The sequence below is a fragment of the Lissotriton helveticus genome, chromosome 12, assembly GCF_964261635.1.
Source record: "Lissotriton helveticus chromosome 12, aLisHel1.1, whole genome shotgun sequence".
Lineage (NCBI taxonomy): Eukaryota > Metazoa > Chordata > Amphibia > Caudata > Salamandridae > Lissotriton > Lissotriton helveticus.
Genome location: NC_136073.1, coordinates 802,553,601 through 802,576,262, shown reverse-complemented (window position 1 = coordinate 802,576,262; position 22,662 = coordinate 802,553,601). Strand labels below are relative to the sequence as shown.

The 22,662-nt window shown below is 46.9% G+C and overlaps 1 protein-coding gene across 3 annotated transcripts in view; it reads left to right on the top strand.

Moving 5' to 3' along the window:
- The window catches only part of CERS2 (ceramide synthase 2), a 152,655-nt gene extending 148,220 nt beyond the window's left edge, over positions 1–4,435 (top strand). For all 3 annotated transcript variants that reach the window (XM_078669886.1, XM_078669887.1, XM_078669888.1), the window contains one exon: positions 439–4,435. In XM_078669886.1, coding sequence (XP_078526012.1) covers positions 439–567 — 129 coding nt within the window. In that variant the 3' untranslated portion in view covers positions 568–4,435. The remainder of the gene's footprint in view (positions 1–438) is intronic.
- Positions 4,436–22,662: the final 18,227 nt, after the last annotated feature.

The window sequence follows — 22,662 nt, the reverse complement described above, 5'->3', positions numbered from 1 at the left end:
CCTCGCACATCATCCATTCACAACCTTAATAAATGCGCTTGCACCTCCCCCATGTGTGACTGATGTGTAGTGTCCCCTCCGACCCCATGTACAGCTCCTTACAGGTTGCACAGGTTTCATGCTCCCCTCTCAGTTGTATTTTCGCTTGAAGGTCACCTGTTCAAATCGGATCATGGCCTCCAACATTTATCTTTAAAATAAGTATAATTAAGTTGCAAACGCCAAATCATAGATTAAAGAGTGCAGCATGGTGCGTAATATGACCTGGACACTTTTTCAAACTAGCAGTAGTTCAAGACCTAACCCCAAAAAGCTACAGGTTCACTGCCTTGACTTGCAGCTCCTTCTGGGTTTTCTTCCACTTTGGAAACAGTTCTATCTGAGGTTTGCTTAAAATGAAGAAGAATGACAGATGTTGAACTAATTTTTCCCCCGCAGGTATTGGAAGATGAGCGAAGTGACCCCGAGGAAACTGACGTTACGGACGAAGAGGGCGAGAGCGCCAAGAACGGCAGCCTGATTCGCAAACGCCCCATCATGAACAACAACCATCACAAAGCCGAATAGTATATGGGGTGGTGACGACAGCAACAAATTGCAATCTCGTCATGATATGTGCAGGCACTCATGACTTGAGACCCATGAATAATGGAGAACACGATGATTTTTTTTCAACCCCGCAAAGCCGAAACACGCCCATCAACCAGTACCCCCTGGGATATGGATATTTTGATGCTGGGATGATGAACATGCCTCAGAGCCTTGGTATGGGAATAACCCTAGTGTCTGGGGAGCACGCCCAACTGTGCATTGAATTTTTCACTACATTGAATGTACCAAGATGCTAAAGGCCGCCCTTACCAGGCTTGGGCCTTCCGTTTAGATCACATGTTTTTTATACTATCGGTGCCAATAAGTAAAAAAAGAACCAAGTGTCACCCACAGCCCTTCCCCATCCAAGCAAATCATGTAGTGCCTCTGTTGCAGGGATCCATCAAGAACCATCACAAAATCTACAGAAATTACACGCGAAAGTTGCTTATTGGAAAAAACGAGCAGCGGCACTGCAACCCTCCGGGGTGGCCACCAGCACATCTTAAGGAGGTTCACTTGAATATTTGTCCGTTCTGTGTATATAGAGAGAGCTATTGTATATATTCTTGTTGAGTCAATCGTGATCTCATCTATAAATCATGTTTTGTGTCTCGAAAAAGAGTGACATCTAAGATCCTTAAGAAAAGGGCCCTGTGTTAAATCGATGGTGAACATTGCCAAAAATGACTTTGTTTTGTAAGACAAGCGAAACCAAAGCTGGGGATGCAGTGACATGAAGGCAGGTCTCCTGACTGGAATCACTACATTTCCTCAGATACATGACACACACAGATGTGTGTTTGTAACAGTACACAGGCAGATACATACAGATGTCCATAGACCTAAGCATACATGCATCTAAATATACATACACCCTTACATACACATTCAAAAAAAAATATGTACCTGTGTACATGCATAAATATTCACATGCACACATCAACACATATATACATTCTAAACCTATATGGTGGTGACTGTATCAATGACAACATCCAGTGGTACCCTATGATGACTCCTACAGAGGGGTCAGAGGTAACCTTTCTGGAATTGTTGAAAGACTTGATTCACCCTATATATGAGAATGGGGTCATCCTCTTGAGATACAGGATTGCTTGTCTCCCTGTCAGAGAACACAAAATCCTATTTGTACTCCTTGTACTTATCAGCAATCCTTCATACCCTATGTTCTGTCTATCTCTTGATCTGACGGCAAAAATGTGTGTGCATTGTGGAAGTCGCTGATGCAAATAAAGAAATGTGTATTACTTCTGAGGTCCCACACTGACACCTTCTTAGGTGTCTTCTTGCCCATACTAACATGGTTGCCCTCAGATATCCCCTTAATAAATGGCTGCCTACAGAGGTCTGTGCAACCCCTACCAACATGTCTCCCTTCTGAAGGTTACCTGAACAATTTAAGGCCTCCTCAGACCTTCAAAATACTTTAGAATGTTGGTTTCTTGGGTAGGTCTCATAGGAAGCTGGCATCTCCACCCACATTCTTTGAAATGGGGCTTCAACCTCTTTGTAAAATTCATCCGTCTCAGAAAGAAATCCTCTGTAGGGCAAAACTGAAGAAGTTGTCTGTGAGCAGGTTCTTTTCTTACAGATACATCAACATAAGTGAGAACATAATCAAGGGACAATGGTATAAGTGTTATAAAGTATGATATAAATCTTTTTTTCTGTCCAAGCCGTTGATGCCAATGTATTATTAAGGAAATCAGACTGGAAGGTCTTTTATTGGAACCAGCTAATTGAAGAGAAATATAGGTTTTTTTTCCTGAAATGCTTGTGTTTAGTGCTCCATGTGATGTCATTTGAGTGGTAACTCTCCATCCGCCTTGCAAAAGTGCCTAGAAGCATAAGCCACCTTTGCCATAACAATCTCACTCTCCTCGGAATAGCCCACATTGTGTTTTGCAAAAGCGAGTAATCCGTAAAAATGCGACTGATGCTGCCTGAGCTATCAGTGTATTGAGACAGACACCTAGGGCATGTTCATGGAAATGGTTTCCTTGGGGAAGACTCTGGATTTGCATGAAGTGTGTATGTGTTGCCACGCAGGGGATCAGAAATGTTATGCAGTAAGTGGGAGGCGCAGGAGCACCTGCATGGAACCCTTTAGCGGTAGCTTTCTACTTAGAAGGCGGCAATGCTGTGATTTTGGTGCCAGTCTTGAACGGGGCGTCGGGGTTCTCAGCTTAAATGTATTACAGTGGCACTGTGCGTGTTCGACTCTTGAATGAGTAGGGCATATGGAGGCGAGTACACTGTGTAAGAAAAGCAGGTTGGCCTAGAACAGGGTTGTGCCTGCTGCCACCCATCCTACAGTAGACAAATTGGCTTATGTTTTCTTCTGAATCCTTTGCCTGAAAGGTGGTCTGGGAGTAGAAGGCCTGACTCCTGCTAATGTCTGGTAAGGTATCACCGTGCATGTTAAGCCTGAAGTGGGTATCTAGTAAGGCTCAGGAACAAAAGAAAGTGCACAGCTGTGAGTCGAAGACAATATTTGGCTAGACCTGAAAGGTGAAGATTGTGTTTCACCAGCCTGGAGCCTGGGACTGAAAGTATCCCATTGGCCAGGGAGTCTCAGTATAGTCTAGCCCCTAACCTGGACCCTGAAAGGGTGTCTCTCCAGGCCTGGATGGTAGGTTATACTCAAGTGTCAGGAGTTCCTGGCTATTCTATAAGCTTTCAAGTAGATGTACTAGGTTTGGAGCCCAAGGTGGTGTCTGTCTGAAAAAGCTTGGATAGGTGTCTTACTGGGCCTGAAATCCAATGTTATGTCACTTTGAGCATGAGAGAATGTTACACTGATACGGTAGTGCCTCAGTAGGCCATGAGTTGAGTGAGTATATGTCTTGTCGTGGAGCAATTGGCACAGAGCCTTCAATTGTGTCTGATTAGTCCTATAACGTAACCACATGTTTTCCAAGTGCCTAATCCAAGAAGATCTCTGACTAGGCTCGGCACATGTGAGGCACCAAGCCTGATGTGCTTGGGATCTTATAGAACCTTAGGCTTTGTCTGAACCTTGCATTTCAGGGAGAGGTGCTCCTGAAGTCTTCAGCTATAGAGGTATCTGTAGGCCCATCTTACACCATAACATAGGTTTTTTTTGTTTGTTTTTTTGCAGTGTTTGGCATACAGTGTTATCATGGGTGCAGCAGGGTCTGTGTATAAGACCTCTGGCATACTATGGGCTTTGGGGTGGGGGCCCTGCATGTATTTATATACTCTGGTCCATGGACTGTGGGTCTCTACAGGTTTAGCTACTGTAGCCTGATCCATACCATTCTCTGGGACAGACTTCCTGTTTTTCTATACACTGTCCTACTGGTGGAGGTGAGAAGGGGCTCTACAGACCAGGCCTCTGGTCCCGAACAGGCCTGGAGGTCTTATCTGTTTATAGACTGGTCCATGCTTGATGTCTACAGAGCTGTCCTTGCCAGGCCTTGGTGGGTGCATATGGAGAATGTCTCCCTCGCTTTGTCTCCCCTCACGCATGTTCTATTCTGTGTACTAGAGGTGGACTGACAGATCTTCACAGTGACCTGTCAGCTTTTTGTGACAAACAATCCCCTGTGGCTCTGCCTGGCCCGTGACGCATGGCCCTCTACCACCCGCGTGGTTCGGGCCTCCTCAAGCCCCTGACAGCCCACTGTGAATCCTGTTTCCTTAACACAAAAGTATGTCTGACTCTCGGGTATTAATCTTGCTCTGTTGTCATTAGAATCAATGGCAAACAAAAATGACGTCATTTTCTTTCTCAGGCCTTGGAGTTCAGTATTGTTAATAATTTAAAATTTGTATAAATAAAGATAATCACTTTTTATTTCCTAGCTGGTGATTTTTTCCCCCCTGAAAACAAAAGCAGACAAAAAAATATTGGTTATTGTATTTATTTGTTTAACTATCCTTTTTTTCTGCAGCGCGACCACGGACTATGGGCATTAGAGTGGTCTTACAAATGACTAAAAGCCTGAAGAGTAGGTAACCAAACTGTATAAAGAAATAATTTAAAGCTGGAAGCCACAGTGGCAGTGCAGTCAAATGAGAACTGGCATGGGATGCCTATGGCACTGGTCCTCACCTCTCTCTCTCAGCAGGTCCACTTTGTCTTTAAAGTTGAGGAATGGATACAGGGTATCTCCGTGGATCTAGCTGTGGTCCCAGCCTGGTGTGGAAACTGTCCTCTTCGAGTGCCGTTCATAACCTCCTTAAGTGCAGAGAGATTACAACTTATTTTGGAAGGGGACAGTAATTAGTGGGAGACCAACTAAGACTTTCTCATTGGTGCATTAGGCAAATTTAGGACCTGATTCACAAAGGTCCTCCGCACTCGTAGCATAGACTCCGCAGTCGTGGGTGAGTCTCTGCACTTGTGGCGTAGACCCCACAGTTGCAGGCGAGTCTCCCCACTTGGGGCAGAAGCTCTGCATTGAGAATTCTCATTGCGTAGATTCCACCCTGTGTGCGGAGACTTCCTCCCCCCTCAGCCCCCCTTGACTGCGCGGCCTCCACTACATGTGTGGAGGTCCTTTGGAATCAGGCCCTCAACATCTATACCCATACCTGCAAGAAGCCCGAGAGAACTGGATCGCCTGTACTAGATAAGAAACTATCTGCAAAGCATGCATTCGACATCAGTTGCTCTCGCCATAGTAGCAGCCCATAAGATCAGAAGGATGGTAGTATGTCCGTCAAGCATTACTATCCTTCGCTCAGGACTGGAACACCTCTACCCTTCTCACCAGTTACTCTAGGGGTCTTGTTTCAACTCATTTCAGGAGTCACACAATAATGCGAGTAAACAGTAATATTATCAAAGTGAACTAAGATCAAATGTTAGAACCTACCAGCCAGGTTCTCTAACAAATTAATGGAGGATCCTGTTTCAAACGTTCGCTAGCTTATCACCTAATTATACTATATGTCTATAGTAGACGCCATATCTTAGACACTGACTTGAGGACAACCCCACTAATCCTCCTACCTCACTAGACGACACTATCAGAAATTCACTGCTGCATGCGAAAAAAGATTGGATCACGTAAAAATTGTCCTAAGTACTGCTGAAGCCATAGAGCCTTTCAAAGTGTAGGTGTGGGTGTATGAGCCATGACGATGAAGCACTGGAGTTGGGGTAATGAATATCGACCGCCCCATTCCATACAAAGCACAGTGTACCAAAACAGAAATACTGGCTTCTGATGACCCAAGCAAACTCTTAGAATACTAACCATTAAAGACCTGGCCTCACCAATGTGCAGATGGAGTTGTTTTATGGAAACATGGGTTGTTTTGAGTAGTTGCTCTGTGTTTATGTACGTCTATTGGCATTTATATTGGGCATAGGTAGTCGATCACCCAACACAAGAGTATTCGACCCTCAGGATTGTGTACTTATGAAAAATGGAGAAGAGACTGATATTTGGAGGTTTGTGTCACATGCGATGTATTACGGCTAGTGGTGCTGCTTGGATGTCGATTAGGAGCAGCCTGGGGCGGGGCAAATGCTACCCTTGACTTGATCTTGCTACGACTGGTCACGAGTATTGGAAACATGAATAGTGAGAATATTGGGAGACCTGTTTTCTTCCTGCCGTGTCCACTCCTGGGTCTTCTCCTAATTCCTAAGAAGCAATATACTTCTGCTGGTCAATAACAAACCGCATTATCACAGTTGCATCAATGATAATGAAACGTTCTGTAAAGACACAGAACTTCTGCACAGTCAAAACGTACTGATGTCCACCAAGATGTGGGCGGAGCCAAAGCCCCTTACTGTCGTTCTCCTGAAAGCTCTTTTTTCAGGTAGATCACATAAAGTCTGGTGACAGATTGGGCAGAGAGTTTTCTGGCGGATGGAAATCTGTGTGCAATGGTTTAACATCTTTAACGAAACAGAGGGAAAGTAGTTTTTAAGGATGGGGTCCGGGAGCTTAGGGATATAAGGAACTGTGCTCACCATGTTGAGCTGGGAGAGAAGATACACTTGTATAAATTAGGAAAAAATATTTAGTATAGACAATGTTTATCTTTTTTTGTGGGGGGAGTTTAATATGTTTTGTCTTAAACGGGTACAATATCATACAGTGAGTGAAAATGGCAGTAACACACAGTGAAAGTGCAAATCCCTCCCTCGCAAACTTTACTTAATATGATGGCGCATCTTCTATGTGGCGATAAGATCACAATATATGTCTTACTACGTTATCAAGAACATTTAGGTTTTTTGACGGGTTGTGGTTCAATCCAGACATTTTAAACCCAACATTTTATAAATGCCATAGAAGGCAATTTATCTCTGATATTTTTACCTATGCAAATTGGTTTTGCACTAGATTGTATTGCATGTAATCGAACACTGTGACTTCATAGCCTTCATTCCACCTGATGTTTTTTTCCTTCCACCAACCATACACTTCCTGTCTCTTTATCTCACTCTTGTAGGTTCTTTTGCATCCCTTCTTTCTCCCCTTTTCACTATTTTCCTCCCTTTCTCTTCCTCCCTTTTCTGCCTTTCAAGCTCACTCTGGATCAACGTTTTCCAGTGAAAAAGAATTCCAGGTCCCCAAAAATAAGTGTCAGTGCCCTGAGCCAGCATCCACCAGTACTTAATTTGTAAAGAAAGAAGTGCCGGGACCCTTGTCAGGAGACCACAGTCAGCAGCTTGCACCACCCATTGGGTTACTAATAACAATTCAGACTTCTTATACATTAAAATGACTAATTCCTGCCGTCCAAGCTATTTGTACAGCTTTGGGCGACAGGTATTTGTTATTTTTAATATACATAGAATTATTAAACAACTGTTTTGTGTTTATCACTCAGTTGGGCAAACAGTGCCTCCATGTGGCTTGCTGTCATACGCCCCGGTGTTGACAATTAAGTGTCGGTGTAGAGCACCAGAAACCACTGGCTCAAATTAAGCACTGGCAACCACCATCCTAGCATCAATCCATAGTCGTCAATGTGTTTTTCATTTATATATTTCAACACGTGAGTGTACATCCAAGGTTTCTCCAATCTGTGTGTGCCTTTCTTAAACATTTCTTCATGAGCGATAAGAGTTTGCAAAAAAAAAAAGGCAACATAAGAAAGCAAAAAAATGAACATTAAGACCTACATCCTAGAGGCTTGACTTCATCCATCATAGTAATCCCAGTTTGCCTCACTCTGATGCTTGCATAGCCTTCCCTTCTTCTGGTGCCATCTGTTCCATAAGAAGCGACTCCGTATCTGTTTCATTAAGGCAGTGCCAATTGTCCTACTTACATCTCTGGATCATACTGAAGATGTTATTGATTTTACACTCTTCCAGGTCAGGGCTTTTTCATTTATTGCATTTTAAAAACTCAGGCTGCCAAATGATGTACAGTCTCATGAAATGCGAGTCAACTAATCCAAGGGATGTGTTCCTGTGATGGTAGCTTTCTGATTTATTGGATGGTGGGTGCCAGCTTATGCCCTACTCTTTTTTCGATGGCTTCAGAAGTAAATGTAGTCGGTTCAGCGTACAAGCGTGAGAGCGGCAGGATGCCAGGCTAAACCTTCTGGCTCAAAATGATAGTCTTTTTACTAAATCTGGTCACCTGGGCAGCATGTGAGCTCTGTTATATGCTGACCACGGAGGGCACCACGCGCCCTTCCCTGATGGGGCTCTGCCACACCCTCTAAAAGTCTCTGGCTTCGGACGCCTATCCTTCTCGATTGAACTAGTGCTACAGTTTTAAAGTTGTTTCTTTTTTCCTTGTTAGAAGGAGTAGCAGACCAACTGAGCCAGTGCTGGAGGGGCAAATTCTAAAGCATAATTACCTCTTCGCAGTGGAGGACTCTAGGGGTGTTCTGTAACTGCGCTGCGGTGAAGGTGTTATGGTTACATTCGTTCACTTCTTGGATATGGTATACAGGGAGCAAGATCAGCCTTCAGACGAGTCACAGTGGAGACCGGAATACAGATGAATCCGGCCGTGCCAGTGTCCATGCAGACGAGGACTTGGATGTGGACTGAAGTATGTCTTGATGCTAGGGTTTCTTCATCCATTGGAGGTGACCCGTCATCTGAGACCTGCAGGATGGATTAAGGAGGAGAGGTTGGTTTTGAAGGGGAAGTTGCGAGATGTGGCCCTATCAGAGTTGGCGACTAAGCCCTCTAGAATTGAGTCAATCCTGGATTTCAGCTTAGCTGTTGTTGATGAGTCTGAATTCTGTTTTCCTAAGACTGAGCTTGAGGTAGACGGCTCACATTGCTTCTTGGAGGGAAAGACATTATTTTAGGAGGAAGCCAATGACTGGCAAGACTTCCCGCCAACGTTGTGTGTTAGTGTATTAATATGCCTTGTCAGGAGTCTCCATAGAAGGGTGGAATATCACAGGGTCAAAGATCAAACTCCAGCATTGCCCACAAATCATTTGAAGTCTCTGAGATTTATAGGGTAACTTTGTATGAACTGGTGATGGCCTGATGCATAGCAAGTGAACCACTAAAGAACCATTCAATGGAACTGCATGCAGGTCAAGGGGAAGTTTGACACGCACCGTAGTCTTGTGGAGGGGGGTAAGGTTCTCAAATGCTAGTAAGAGCTGAAGTGGTACTGCGAAGAAATCCTCATCCAGGTTGATCATCTATAGGACGTTGTCTACCACTTGCGCGGTAGATATTTTAGTATGACAATCATGAAACGTGGCCTGCAATTGAGAAGGGTTTGGTCGTTGACTTTTGGTGTCTACACTTGGTTGGTCACATCATTCTCTAGCATCTTGATGTGAAATGGAAGCCCTGGGAGAGCTCTAGCTAGCATCTTCATCAAGCTGCCTTTTTTCAGAGGGAATCTGTGGAGGTTGAGAGTGTCCAGAAAGATGCTATATTGTACACTAGCTTACCCGGTCACGCGTTGCTGCGATCTCCGAAGAAAGGAAATTCAATGAAACTCATTATGATAACATTCAACTTACATTGTGTCATTTTTATTGAAACGTATTCATTTTAATATGGTAAACATTTCAAAGTGTTGTTTAAATTCTATTTATTTATTCGTGTGCTTGTGGATACACAATTTTTTGTTTTTCCGTCTGGTGCGTACTTATGTATTCAAAAGATTATGAGGGCCCTGGGGGGGCTGATATTTAAAAAAAAATTATGCCAGAAACCTTCGCATGAGTGTACTCAACAACTTCCCAAAGTTTCCTGGCGATTGGATGAATGCTGTTTTAATTCTATTTATTTATTTGAGTGCTTGTGGATACACAATTTTTTGTTTTTCCATCTTGTGCGTACATCAGTATTCGAAAGATTATGAGGGCCCTGCGGGGCCGATATTTAAACACATTTAATGGCAGAAACCTTCGCGGGAGTGTACTCAACAGCTTCCCAAAGTTTCATGGCGATCGGATGAATAGTGTAGTAATGCATAAAGGACAAACAGACAGACAGACATACATTCGTTTTTATATATATATATAGATTACCTATGTTGGGAAGCTCTTCTGCATTGTTTTGTAGAAGTGCAAATGGATATTGTTTATCAGTAAACCTCCCAGAAATCGCCCTCAAATAAAAGTTAACTGTGTAGGTTTTTTTTTTTTTTTAATTGTTTTTATTCATTCCCAACGTTGTGGAAAAATTGCACAACTCTGTCTAACGAGCTGTGGGATAATTGCTCTGTATATTTGCCACACCTTTCAATTGTCCCTTAACACATTCCATCAAGAAAAAACTAGTGAAACTTCACGGGTGACAATGGTCAGAAAAAAAGTTTAAATATGTGGTAATCTGTGAGGTAAACACTGATTCCTTCCGTTAAACATGATTACGACTCGCTAAACTCTTAGTAGGCAGTGTTTGGTCTTAAGAACATAACTCAAGCTTCATCATATATTTACAAGAAGGTGTGTAATCTATACATTACATATGGCACAGAACCTGGGCTGGTGTATCCAAGCAGAGCCGTGGAGAGCCATCTGATATGTAACCAAATAGGGTGGCACATCATTATATGAGAGCGTCTCAGTTTACGGGTTTCTAGTCTCTTTCATCACACTGGACTTGGTCCATCTTCTCAAAACATCATTCAATTCTGGAACATTAACCCTCGCCTTAAAATACACTGTGAGTGACCGTGTCGGCCAGGCCAGACCTGTCTCGTAGCTCAGTGGACTAATGCATCCACTCCAGAAACTTGGATTTGACCTCATTGTCACAGGTTCAAATACTGGAGGGCACAATCAGCCTCTCAGCCTTCTGAGGTCGATAAAATGTGTATCGTTGAGTAACAATAAACACCTGTTCAGCGCCGAGATGCCCAAATGAGTCCATATGCTCTTTACAAATGCGTTAAGTTACTAGATCACATCCTTTGACAGACACAAAGCATGCAATTTTTCCTCCTTTCAAGAGATATGCCTTCATGGACTTGATTAATTATTCCTTATGCACTGAGTGTTGTGTTCATACCTGTGCATTGGCTTTCTATCTGTCTGTCTCTTTTATGTCTATGAAGTTCCCTGTTGTCTCTTGGGTAATCGTAGGGTTACATGAGTACAACACAAACTAACAGAACACTAGTGGATCCTGTTTGTGGTGATTATATTTGTTTGCTTTTTTTTTTTTACCTGAAAATGCATAGTGTCATCCAAATAGGATTCAGGGGACGGAGCCCATTTCTAGCTAAAATATAGTACCAGATGCTCCATAAAAAAAAAATTATAAATAGACCCAGAAAATTTAATTTACTCAGTAAAACTTGTTTAAAATGCAATTTCCAAGTTCCATGCCTTCGTTCAAAAACCTTGTCGCTATCAGATTTGTCTAAGCTCTATTACATACTGCTATATGGAAACAATGAGTGTGACTCTTAAGATGTAAACAAAAATACCAAAAATACTTCAAAAATGTCTTCGCCTTTGTATACGAGCTTTTTACATATGGGTTAGTAGTACGGGGGTATGACGTAATTTACTGCATGCCTTGGCTCTGCATATATGTTTTAAACCAAAAACTGGAATCTTAATTGAAGAAAAAGAATCTTTTTTCCACAGTGGAAGCACCTCAGGAACACATTGCTCAGCAGTGCCCCACAGGAAAGGTCTCACGTCACCAACTGTCAACATTCTTTAACATTCTACTCTAGTCAGGAGGACCAAACCATGGGATGGTTAGGGGAAAGGGGTGGGGGGGAAGGGCGGACAAGGAAAGGCAGAAAATATTCCAGGATAACATTTCCACAAAATGCTAATTAGACCTACCACTATGCTATTTTTTTATAGGATTTGTGACCCTCTATGTAGGCTCCCAAGAGTATATGGTTCGTTGTCTACAGCCACGGCCTGTGCAGGTAAACGCGGTGGGCCGGGTGGGGGGGGGGGGATTTCGACAGACGACGAAGAGTGAAAATTATTTATTTATTTAATTTCCCCTCGTCGTCTGTCGAAATCCCCTCCCCCCAGCAGGCCCCACCGCACTTACCTGGGCAGGCCGTGGCCGGGAGTCTTTTAGCCGGTGTAGTTGTGTGCCACTATGTGAGTCTGTGTACAAACCTAGGGACAGATTTACTAAAACGTGATGCAGTGTAACGCAGCAAGACAACTTGCTGTGTCCAGTGGAGAGGGCTCATTCCTGCTCTGTCTCTTTGTCCTGGTGCATTAATGGCTGCCAAGCGCCAACACGCGCACCCTTGAACCAGGGTGCAAGCAGGATTGTTTTCGTGCAGGAAGGAACGCCTTCCTGCACGAAAACAAACCATGGAGGCTTTTTCCTCCTTGGTGTGCTGCAGAATAAAGCACGTTAAAAGGGGAGAAAATAAAGAGAAATCAACCTATCTCTTCTCTTTACGCCTCCCCTGGGGAGGAATAGTACTTTGATGCATTGCCAGGTATACTATTAGTAAATCTGTTAACGTGCCAAAAACCATGGGTGGAAGCGTGGGAACACCCACACTCCACCCATGGAACGCCTTACCAGGGAAGAGAAACTTAAGGAAGCAAATTGCACTGCCTTGCATTAATGCAGATATACTATGCCGCACAGAGCCACCTAGTAACGCAAGGGGGCTCTGCGTGGCATACTAAATCTCACTTTTAAGGGCAGCTTAAGGATTTTGGGGGCCCATGGCCAAACATATTTTGGGGGGCCCTGTTAGGAACAGCTTTAAATTTATGACCCAATTTCACCTCTTTCGTACCCTCTTTGGACAGATCACCAACACGGCACCGGCAGAGTGATCCAAATTCTAAACCTGTTTACATCTAATATTCAGGGATAATGATGTGTGTTTTCAATATTGTAATATAGCAGCAGATCACTAATATTATTGTAAATAACCTCGGCTACCCACTCGGTGGCGGCCAGCACGGATCGTGGGTGGTGAGGCAGGCGCGGGGGGCTAACGTATATAACAAGCATTGAAAATGCAATAGGTCTCGCAATAGAAGAGTTTGACATTTTTCGTTTTGCATATGGATGAGTGGCGTTGCGTGGATGAGTGGCGTTGCGTGGATGAGTGGCGTTGCGTGGGTGAGTGGCGTTGCGTGGGTGAGTGGCGTTGCGTGGGTGAGTGGCGTTGCGTGGGTGAGCGGCGTTGCGTGGATGAGCGGCGTTGCGTGGATGAGCGGCGTTGCGTGGCTGAGCGGCGTTGCGTGGCTGAGCGGCGTTGCGTGGCTGAGTGGCGTTGCGTGGCTGAGTGGCGTTGCGTGGGTGAGTGGCGTTGCGTGGGTGAGTGGCGTTGCGTGGGTGAGTGGCGTTGCGTGTGTGTGTGGCGTTGCGTGTGTGTGTGGCGTTGCATGTGTGTGTGGCGTTGTGTGTGTGTGTGGCGTTGCGTGTGTGTGTGGCGTTGCGTGTGTGTGTGGCGTTGCGTGTGTGTGTGGCGTTGCGTGTGTGTGTGGCGTTGCGTGGGTGAGTGGCGTTGCGTGGGTGAGTGGCGTTGCGTGGGTGAGTGGCGTTGCGTGGGTGAGTGGCGTTGCGTGTGTGAGTGGCGTTGCGTGTGTGAGTGGCGTTGCGTGTGTGAGTGGCGTTGCGTGTGTGAGTGGCGTTGCGTGTGTGAGTGGCGTTGCGTGTGTGAGTGGCGTTGCATGTGTGAGTGGCGTTGCGTGTGTGTGTGGCGTTGCGTGTGTGTGTGGCGTTGCGTGTGTGTGGCGTTGCGTGTGTGTGTGGCGTTGCGTGGCTGAGTGGCGTTGCGTGGGTGAGTGGCGTTGCGTGGGTGAGTGGCGTTGCGTGGGTGAGTGGCGTTGCGTGGGTGAGTGGCGTTGCGTGGGTGAGTGGCGTTGCGTGGTTGAGTGGCGTTGCGTGTGTGAGTGGCGTTGCATGTGTGAGTGGCGTTGCATGTGTGAGTGGCGTTGCATGTGTGAGTGGCGTTGCATGTGTGAGTGGCGTTGCATGTGTGTGTGGCGTTGCGTGTGTGTGTGGCGTTGCGTGTGTGAGTGGCGTTGCGTGTGTGAGTGGCGTTGCGTGTGTGAGTGGCGTTGCGTGTGTGAGTGGCGTTGCGTGGCTGAGTGGCGTTGCGTGGCTGAGTGGCGTTGCGTGGCTGAGTGGCGTTGCGTGGGTGAGTGGCGTTGCGTGGGTGAGTGGCGTTGCGTGTGTGAGTGGCGTTGCGTGGCTGAGTGGCGTTGCGTGGGTGAGTGGCGTTGCGTGGGTGAGTGGCGTTGCGTGGGTGAGTGGCGTTGCGTGGGTGAGTGGCGTTGCGTGGGTGAGTGGCGTTGCGTGGGTGAGTGGCGTTGCGTGGTTGAGTGGCGTTGCGTGTGTGAGTGGCGTTGCATGTGTGAGTGGCGTTGCATGTGTGAGTGGCGTTGCATGTGTGAGTGGCGTTGCATGTGTGAGTGGCGTTGCATGTGTGTGTGGCGTTGCGTGTGTGTGTGGCGTTGCGTGTGTGAGTGGCGTTGCGTGTGTGAGTGGCGTTGCGTGTGTGAGTGGCGTTGCGTGTGTGAGTGGCGTTGCGTGGCTGAGTGGCGTTGCGTGGCTGAGTGGCGTTGCGTGGCTGAGTGGCGTTGCGTGGGTGAGTGGCGTTGCGTGGGTGAGTGGCGTTGCGTGTGTGAGTGGCGTTGCGTGGTTGAGTGGCGTTGCATGTGTGAGTGGCGTTGCATGTGTGAGTGGCGTTGCATGTGTGAGTGGCGTTGCATGTGTGAGTGGCGTTGCATGTGTGAGTGGCGTTGCATGTGTGTGTGGCGTTGCGTGTGTGTGTGGCGTTGCGTGTGTGTGTGGCGTTGCGTGTGTGTGTGGCGTTGCGTGTGTGAGTGGCGTTGCGTGTGTGAGTGGCGTTGCGTGTGTGAGTGGCGTTGCGTGGCTGAGTGGCGTTGCGTGGCTGAGTGGCGTTGCGTTGTTGAGTGGCGTTGCGTGTGTGAGTGGCGTTGCGTGTGTGAGTGGCATTGCGTGTGTGAGTGGCGTTGCGTGTGTGAGTGGCGTTGCATGTGTGAGTGGCGTTGCATGTGTGAGTGGCGTTGCATGTGTGAGTGGCGTTGCATGTGTGAGTGGCGTTGCATGTGTGAGTGGCGTTGCATGTGTGAGTGGCGTTGCATGTGTGAGTGGCGTTGCATGTGTGAGTGGCGTTGCATGTGTGTGTGGCGTTGCATGTGTGTGTGGCGTTGCGTGTGTGTGTGGCGTTGCGTGTGTGGCGTTGCGTGTGTGAGTGGCGTTGCGTGTGTGAGTGGCGTTGCGTGTGTGAGTGGCGTTGCGTGTGTGAGTGGTGTTGCGTGGGTGAGTGGCGTTGCGTGGGTGAGTGGCGTTGCGTGGGTGAGTGGCGTTGCGTGGGTGAGTGGCGTTGCATGGGTGAGTGGCGTTGCGTGGGTGAGTGAATGGTTAGCTGTTGCTTATGCGACGTATAGCACTTAATACTAAAGTAGGCAGACCTTCTTAGCCTTTGTGAGAATAATAGCAAAATAAAAATAAAAACCAGATCAAGTCAAGGACGCAAACGGCACCATGCTATTGTTTATTTACTCAGATGATATGCATAAAAATGTAACTTGTGAGCACGTTTCTCTAACTCTCCAATAATCCCATTACAACACTTTGTACAAATGAGATTGGGACTCATCCTTCCGAAGTCGAGAAAAATGTGCAACGCTGTGTTGAAGTTAATTTTTTTAATTAACAAAATGCAAATAATGTGGAGAGATTTCAAGTGATTCAGGAATGGGGGCCCTTGTAAAGAGAAAGTACGGCCGGCCTGGGCAGTGATAGGGGAGGAGGGAGGAGAAATGCGAGTCACGGCAGCAGCAGCCTTTGATGTGCCTGCCGGCCGGCCGTGAATAATTAGGGGGTGAGAAATGCGCTCGGAGGGCTGCCTTTGATGTGGTAATGCGAGGCAGGCAGGCAGGCGGCTGGTGGCATTGTGCACGCGCTTTTTAGGGCTTGCGCAAGCGCAATGACCTAAAAAGCACATGCACTTGAAGGAATCGCCAGTGGAATCGCCAGTGGATAAACACTGGATAAGCCCCTATAGAGCTTCGCCAGCTATGCGCTGAAGCGCATCAGCAGGCGAGCCCTAAAAATGAATAAACTTACCTAGCTGCCGGGTCCTGCGTCTCTGTTCCTGCTCTCCTCTTGGAACTTGAGGAACAGGAAGCCGGCCCCACTGACCAATCACCACGCTGCAATGCAGCGTGGTGATTGGCAGGGCACGAGTTGTTGGTACACGCGGATGGACGGCGTCCACCCACTATTTTCACAGGGTGAACGCCATCCACCCTGCCAAGAATTTGGGCCCCACTGAATAATGTGCTTGTCCTTTTGTAATTTCCAAACACCTGGACACTTTCTGCTTTCCATCTGCAACTGGTAACAACGTGCAGGTGGGGACCGGGCTTTCTTATTTAAGACTCTTGCTGGGCCCATAACAAAGGCTGTATTTGAGGGATCAGCAGGCCTCCTTTAGTGAGTCTCTTGGCTGGGAGCAGTCAGGAGCTTCACACCTAGATGCAAATGAAGTGGAGAGCTTTTCACTATGTTTTCACTTTGTTCAATCCCTGTTTAGGAGATATACATGCACTGTAAGAATGTCAGATGTGTTGCTCTTTCCCAGTATTTACACACAGCAAATTTCATTTATATAGAGCTCACTACACCTGAGGAGGCGTTGAAATAATTTAAGTACCACTATTTTTCTTGTATAGCCCTACTCATCTCAATGCAGGGTGTCAGAGCGCTGTACATCAACTTGCGCATTTTACATGTACAATACATTATTTACCATCTTTGGTGGTCATGGTAGGTGTGTGCTCATGACAGCTGGGAGCTGTCTGAACGTTGCTGCTCCTCCCACGCGCTGTTAATTCCCCGCAGGTGCGGGTGAACTAATTAGTGGGTGGAGTTTGGACAGCTCCCGGCCGTCATGAGCACATGCCCACTGTGATTTATGACGGCCGGGAGCCGTCATGAGCACTGCAGCGCCACACCCACCCCCACGCATCGCGGCGGAATTCGTGCCGCGGCGAAGGGGATATGTTTGTAAATGAATGTACAGGATGTGTTACATAAAACTGGGGGATTGCAAAGTGTAGAAGTCACATATCATCTTCCATAGCTTACTGTGCTATTATCCTCGCAATGCGCTCAAACGTACACAATGACCTGCTAAACATATATGTGAGCGCTTTAGATCTGATGTGTCTTCTTGTGGTGCCACTTCCTGTAAAGTCATGGCTTGTGATGCCACTTTCTATGATGTCAATTCCTGTGATGCCATGTGTGATGTCGCACGCCGTGATGTCTAACTACGTTAGTCTCCCCACTTGTATTTGTAGGACTTATGCCCTGGTGATTGGTAAGCACTCAGGGGCCCCTGACCAATCACAAGGATTGGTCTGAGTATCCTGGCTGGACACTCAGCCAGGGAATGGTGGCCTGGGCATTTTCTCCAAACAGGCTGTAATGAAGCCTGCATGGAGAACAGGGAAAGTGTGCATGACTGTTTTGGGCGGACCGAGAGGGCCGGACAAAAAGTCATGTGCACTTAGGAGTGGGCAAACCACTCCTCCCCTGCTCTGCTCCAAGAGCAAAGCAGCCCTGACCCCCCCCCCCCCCCCCCCACCCACCCGCCCGCAAAAGCAACGGGAAGCTTAAAATGATGATAACTCAAAGTTATCATTTTATGTTTCTTCTTTGTACTACTCAAAAGCAATGGGACGACACTACTTCGCCATAGAGGAGGAGCCGACACTGGAAACACTGTCATTTTTCATCTGTGAGTTCCTGTTTGTTCTAAAAGGAACTTTTTTTATGGATGTTGCATGGTGTTGAAAACATAAGCACAACATTTTGCTGAGAAGTGTGTAATAAACTCCCACACATTACCCGTATTAAAGAAAAATGATATTTAAAACCATCTACGATTAAAAATGTATTCATGGTCACCAGGGAAGGACTGCGTGGAGAATAGAGCTGGACTATTCAGGGGGCCCTGGGCCAGAGCCCACTTCACCCAGGCCATAAACGTCTCTGACGCAAGGGCGACGCAAGCCCTTAGTAAATCTGGACCCTAGCTGCAGGCAGTTGTGCACGTATGTCTGCAGGCTGCATGTATGTTGCGTGTGCAGACATCATACAAAACCCGCATTCATTGGTTGTGTCAGTGCTGGTTCCTGCAGGGTGACTGTCGCAGTACAAATTACCATTCCTCCTCTGCGGCAGCCAGGCCGCCCCATGGGGGGTTTCCCGCCTTCCCTGTCCCAGGGAAGCTGGGGACTCCCAGGAGGGCTGAGGCGGGGTGTACCCCGGGCCTTGCCGGCTGACAGGAAGTGGCACCCCCAAACAGGCCCCCGCGAGCCCCCTCCGGCTCCCACCCCGGGGGGGGGGGGGGGGCTTCCTCCGCTCCCCTCGGTGGCGGCTCGGCTATAATTGAGTGCGCGGGCCGCGCGCGCCTCCCTCATTACCGGGAGTGCATGACATGCAACGCTGCACTCTGTGAAGTATTCATGAGGCCCCAGGGACGGGAGACATGTCGAGGCCGCCGGGAGGGGACAGGGGACGCGACACGCGGGCGGTGGGACACGTGTACGCGCCCGCAGAGCATGGCGGGGGGAGGCAGGGCAGGCCCGAGACCTACGAGACAGGCAGGCGCGGAGGGGGCTGAGGAAGGCAGCAGGGGTGACTGGACAGTGCCTGCAGTGAAGGTGCTGTTGTCTTGGCATTCATTTTATTTATTTTATTTTATTTATTTATTTTCATTGCATTTGTACATAGCGCTTAGAACCCCTGGCAGGCGCCGAAGAGCTCTATAGCAGGGCAGTGTGGGTAATGAGTATAGAACAGTAAGGCAGGCCCTGAGATGATAATGCAGGTGGGAAGGGCTCCCTGTGAAAAAGGGCAGGCAGAAAAGAACACCTGTACCGAGGATAGGACAGGCATAAAGGGTGCAGGACAAGAAAGGGAGTGATAGAATACCACATGAGAACAGACAAGGAAGCAGGGGACGAGTACAGGCGGTGAAGCAAACTTGCCATGGCAAGTACTGAGGGGACAGGACACGCAGGGGGCTACTTTAGACCTATATAAAGTCACACAGATGAGGGTTCGTCAAGACGTAAAGGCATGCAGAAAGGTAATGGCACGTGCCCAGGACACACAAAAAGTAAAGAAAAGTAACAAAAGTATGCAGAAAGTTATGCATGGAGTGCTTGAATAAATCTCAGCCACTAATAATCACTTGGGCCGCCTTCAAGTCCATTGTTATTTTGTACACCATGTCACCTCTTTTTGGACCCAGCCATATGCAAATCAGTCTTGACCCTGCTCCAGTATAACAGTCCAGCAGAATTACCAGGCCAGGACCTCCCTTGAACCTGAACAAAAGCACCCCAAAGGTAAAGGGACAGAGCAGGCACTGAGAGAGTAGGTAAGGCAATTAGGCCACAAATGAGGGTGAGAGAGATGCTGTATGGGTAAAGGTGCTTGGAGAAGGCCAACGGACAGCGCCTGGTACCCTCAGGGGTGATTTCACGCAATGTAAATCTACAAATTAGTGAGTAGACCAACAAGCGGCAAGGGAGGACAAGCTGAGAAGCGTTAGGAAACTTAGTGAGGTAACACGCTAGGCTGTTGGATGACAGGATGGGACCATAGTTTCAGGGGCTATTTGGGGTGTGACTGCCCCCCCCCCCTTAAATAAATCCATCTTGGCTTGGTAGTTGGGGGCAGGGCTGTCCTGAGTCCAGTCAGCAGTGTCTGTGTCCGTTTTTCTCATTGTCCTGATTTCACTAAGAGGTTTTATCTTGTTCATTTTTTGGTTCAGGACTTATATATATATATACACATATATATATATATGTATGAGCAAATGTCCCAAATAGCGAGAGGAGCTCTGTAGCTGGTGCCGGCGGCGAGGTTCAGGACACCCTCGCAGGATACTTTTCAGCAAAAAATTGTTTCAATCAAGAAACACGCCGCACACTACTCCATAGGTTCAAATCTTAAGTTTATTTTCTGTAGGATCCCCACCTACGCGTTTCGGACAACAATCTGTCCCTGGTCACGGTACAAAACCGTGACCAGGGACAGATTGTTGTCCGAAACAATTTTTTGCTGAAAAATATATATATATATATATATATATTCAAAACGCTGCTTCACACCGTTCACCCTTCCAGGTACAGAAAAGCAGGCACTGACCATGTTTCAGTGCTCATTAGTAATTTATTTCTCTTTAGTCGGCCAAGACACATTTCAATCCCTCCTGGACCTTGGTCATATACATATATATATATATATATATATATATATATATATATATATATATATATATATATATATATATATATATATATATATATTGTGACAGTTTATCAAAAAGAGCCAAATTGGCAGCCACCATGAACAGGTACACATTTACTGCTTTTTTAGGTCGAGCCTAGGGACAGCGCGCATGCACTGCTTGCTCTGCGAGACTGCTGTAGTAGAGTATGGGAGAGAATCCGCGCAGACTCTCCTCCCATATTTTTCATTGGCTTGTCATTGTCTTTTGTAAATGCTGCCTTCAGATTTGTTAATAGGCTTGCTAGTCCCTCCTTAGTACGACCTTGTCTTCATTTATACCCTCCCATGGCGACTGGCCCTTTTGCTTCAGTTGTTACACGGGAACTGTGAATTAGTCTGTAAGCACTATTTACTTTATTGAGTTTCTCTTACTGCAGGTCGAACATGCCCTGCTTCAGCTGAAACCACTTGTGTTTTTTTAAGCAGCACGGCCACCCAGTAACATAGGGGCGCCAGTTTTCAATCACTTTAACCCGGCATTATCTTGTGTCTGTTTCAAATTCCCAAAGTAAAATGGATTTCGAAATGATTAGCGAATTAAGTCATTTGAATTCCAGGTAGCACATAATCGTATACTAATGGGCTGAAGCTGACAACAGCACATCTGTGTTACATGTCATCTGTACTAAAGCCACCTGACAGGTTGCTTTCAAAAGCCTGTTTTATTAACATCACCACCAATACCACCACCACCAATCCTACCACCATCAATACCACCACCTCCACCAATACCACCACCACCACCGCCAATATCACCACCACCGCCAATATCACCACTGCCAATACTCCCACCACGGATTCAGAAGAGAAACCCCTTGATTATACACTCGGCATCTGCATCCAGACTGCCAATTGAACGACGGATGCTCCCGCCCGTTGTTTCCACTTTCCTGTGAACCCTCACCTTATACCTTTTTATCTTTACCCGACAGCGCCGGGTTGGACGTATCACCGGCTAACCGAAACGGTTATACCTATACCGCCTACAGCCCTGAAGAGTCACGAGCCAACTGGCTCGCTTGACAAAACACGTGTCGGCTGGTTATGTGTTTTTTTGTCTTGATGTCACCCTTCCAGAACAGGAGGGCCTAATACATCCTAAAAAAGAACGACCTACATGTGTCTACCTTGTTTAATTTCTTAGGACTTGCACTTCTTGTTCTTGGCATAAAGAAAGACGTGTATGACTAACTCCCTATAACGTGTGCACTGGACTTGTGTTGTATTCAATTTGTTGGACCCTTGCCAACTTTTACAGAGGTTCTTGGGGTCTCCTCTGTCCGTGTTGCACCGTCCTTATTATTTTTCAGACTATTATTGTCTTTACCCTCTCTAACCGCTACCAGCATAGGCGCCACATTTTTTCTTGTACACTCTAAAACCCTACACCGAATTATTACCACCGCCAATATCACCACTGCCAATACTACCACCACCAATACCACCATCAACACTACTACCACCAATACCACCAGCACCGCCGATATCACCACCAATACCACCACCATCATCATCAACACCACCACTACCACAACCACCAATACCACCACCATCAATACCACCACCTCCACCAATACCACCACCACCACCAAAACAACCACCACCACCAATACAACCAACACCACCACCAATACCATCACCAATATCACCACCACCACCAATATCACCACCACCACCAATATCACCACCACCAATACATCACCAACACCAATACCACCACCAACACCCATACCACCACCAACACTAACACGAACACCAATACCACCACCACCATTATCACTACCACCAATACCACTGCCACCACCAATACCATCACCAATACCATCACCAATACCACCACCAATACCATCACCACCAATACCATCACCACCAATACCATCACCACTACCACCAATACCACCACCAATACCAACACCAACAATGCCACCACCAACAATACCACCACCACCAGCTGAGAAACGTTAGGAAAGTTAGTGAGGCAACATGCTAGGCTGCGGGATGACAGGAAAGGACCATAGTCTCAGGTGATGTTTGGGGTGTGATTTCCCCCCCACCCCCAAATAAATCTGTCTTGACTTGGTAGTTGGGGGCAGGGCCTGCTATGTCTGTGTCCATTTTTAGGTCTAGCCTGGCGTTAGCGGCGAGCATGCGCTGCTCTCGCCATGACAGGGCCTTTTATAATCAATACGGATTCCAGATGTGCATGCGGACGGACAGAAGATGTGCACGCGGGGACTGGGTGCTTTACTCGCGGCGTGAGACGGACGCACTAAAAAAAAAAACCACAAAAAACCCACCCGATTGTCCTCTCTAAATAG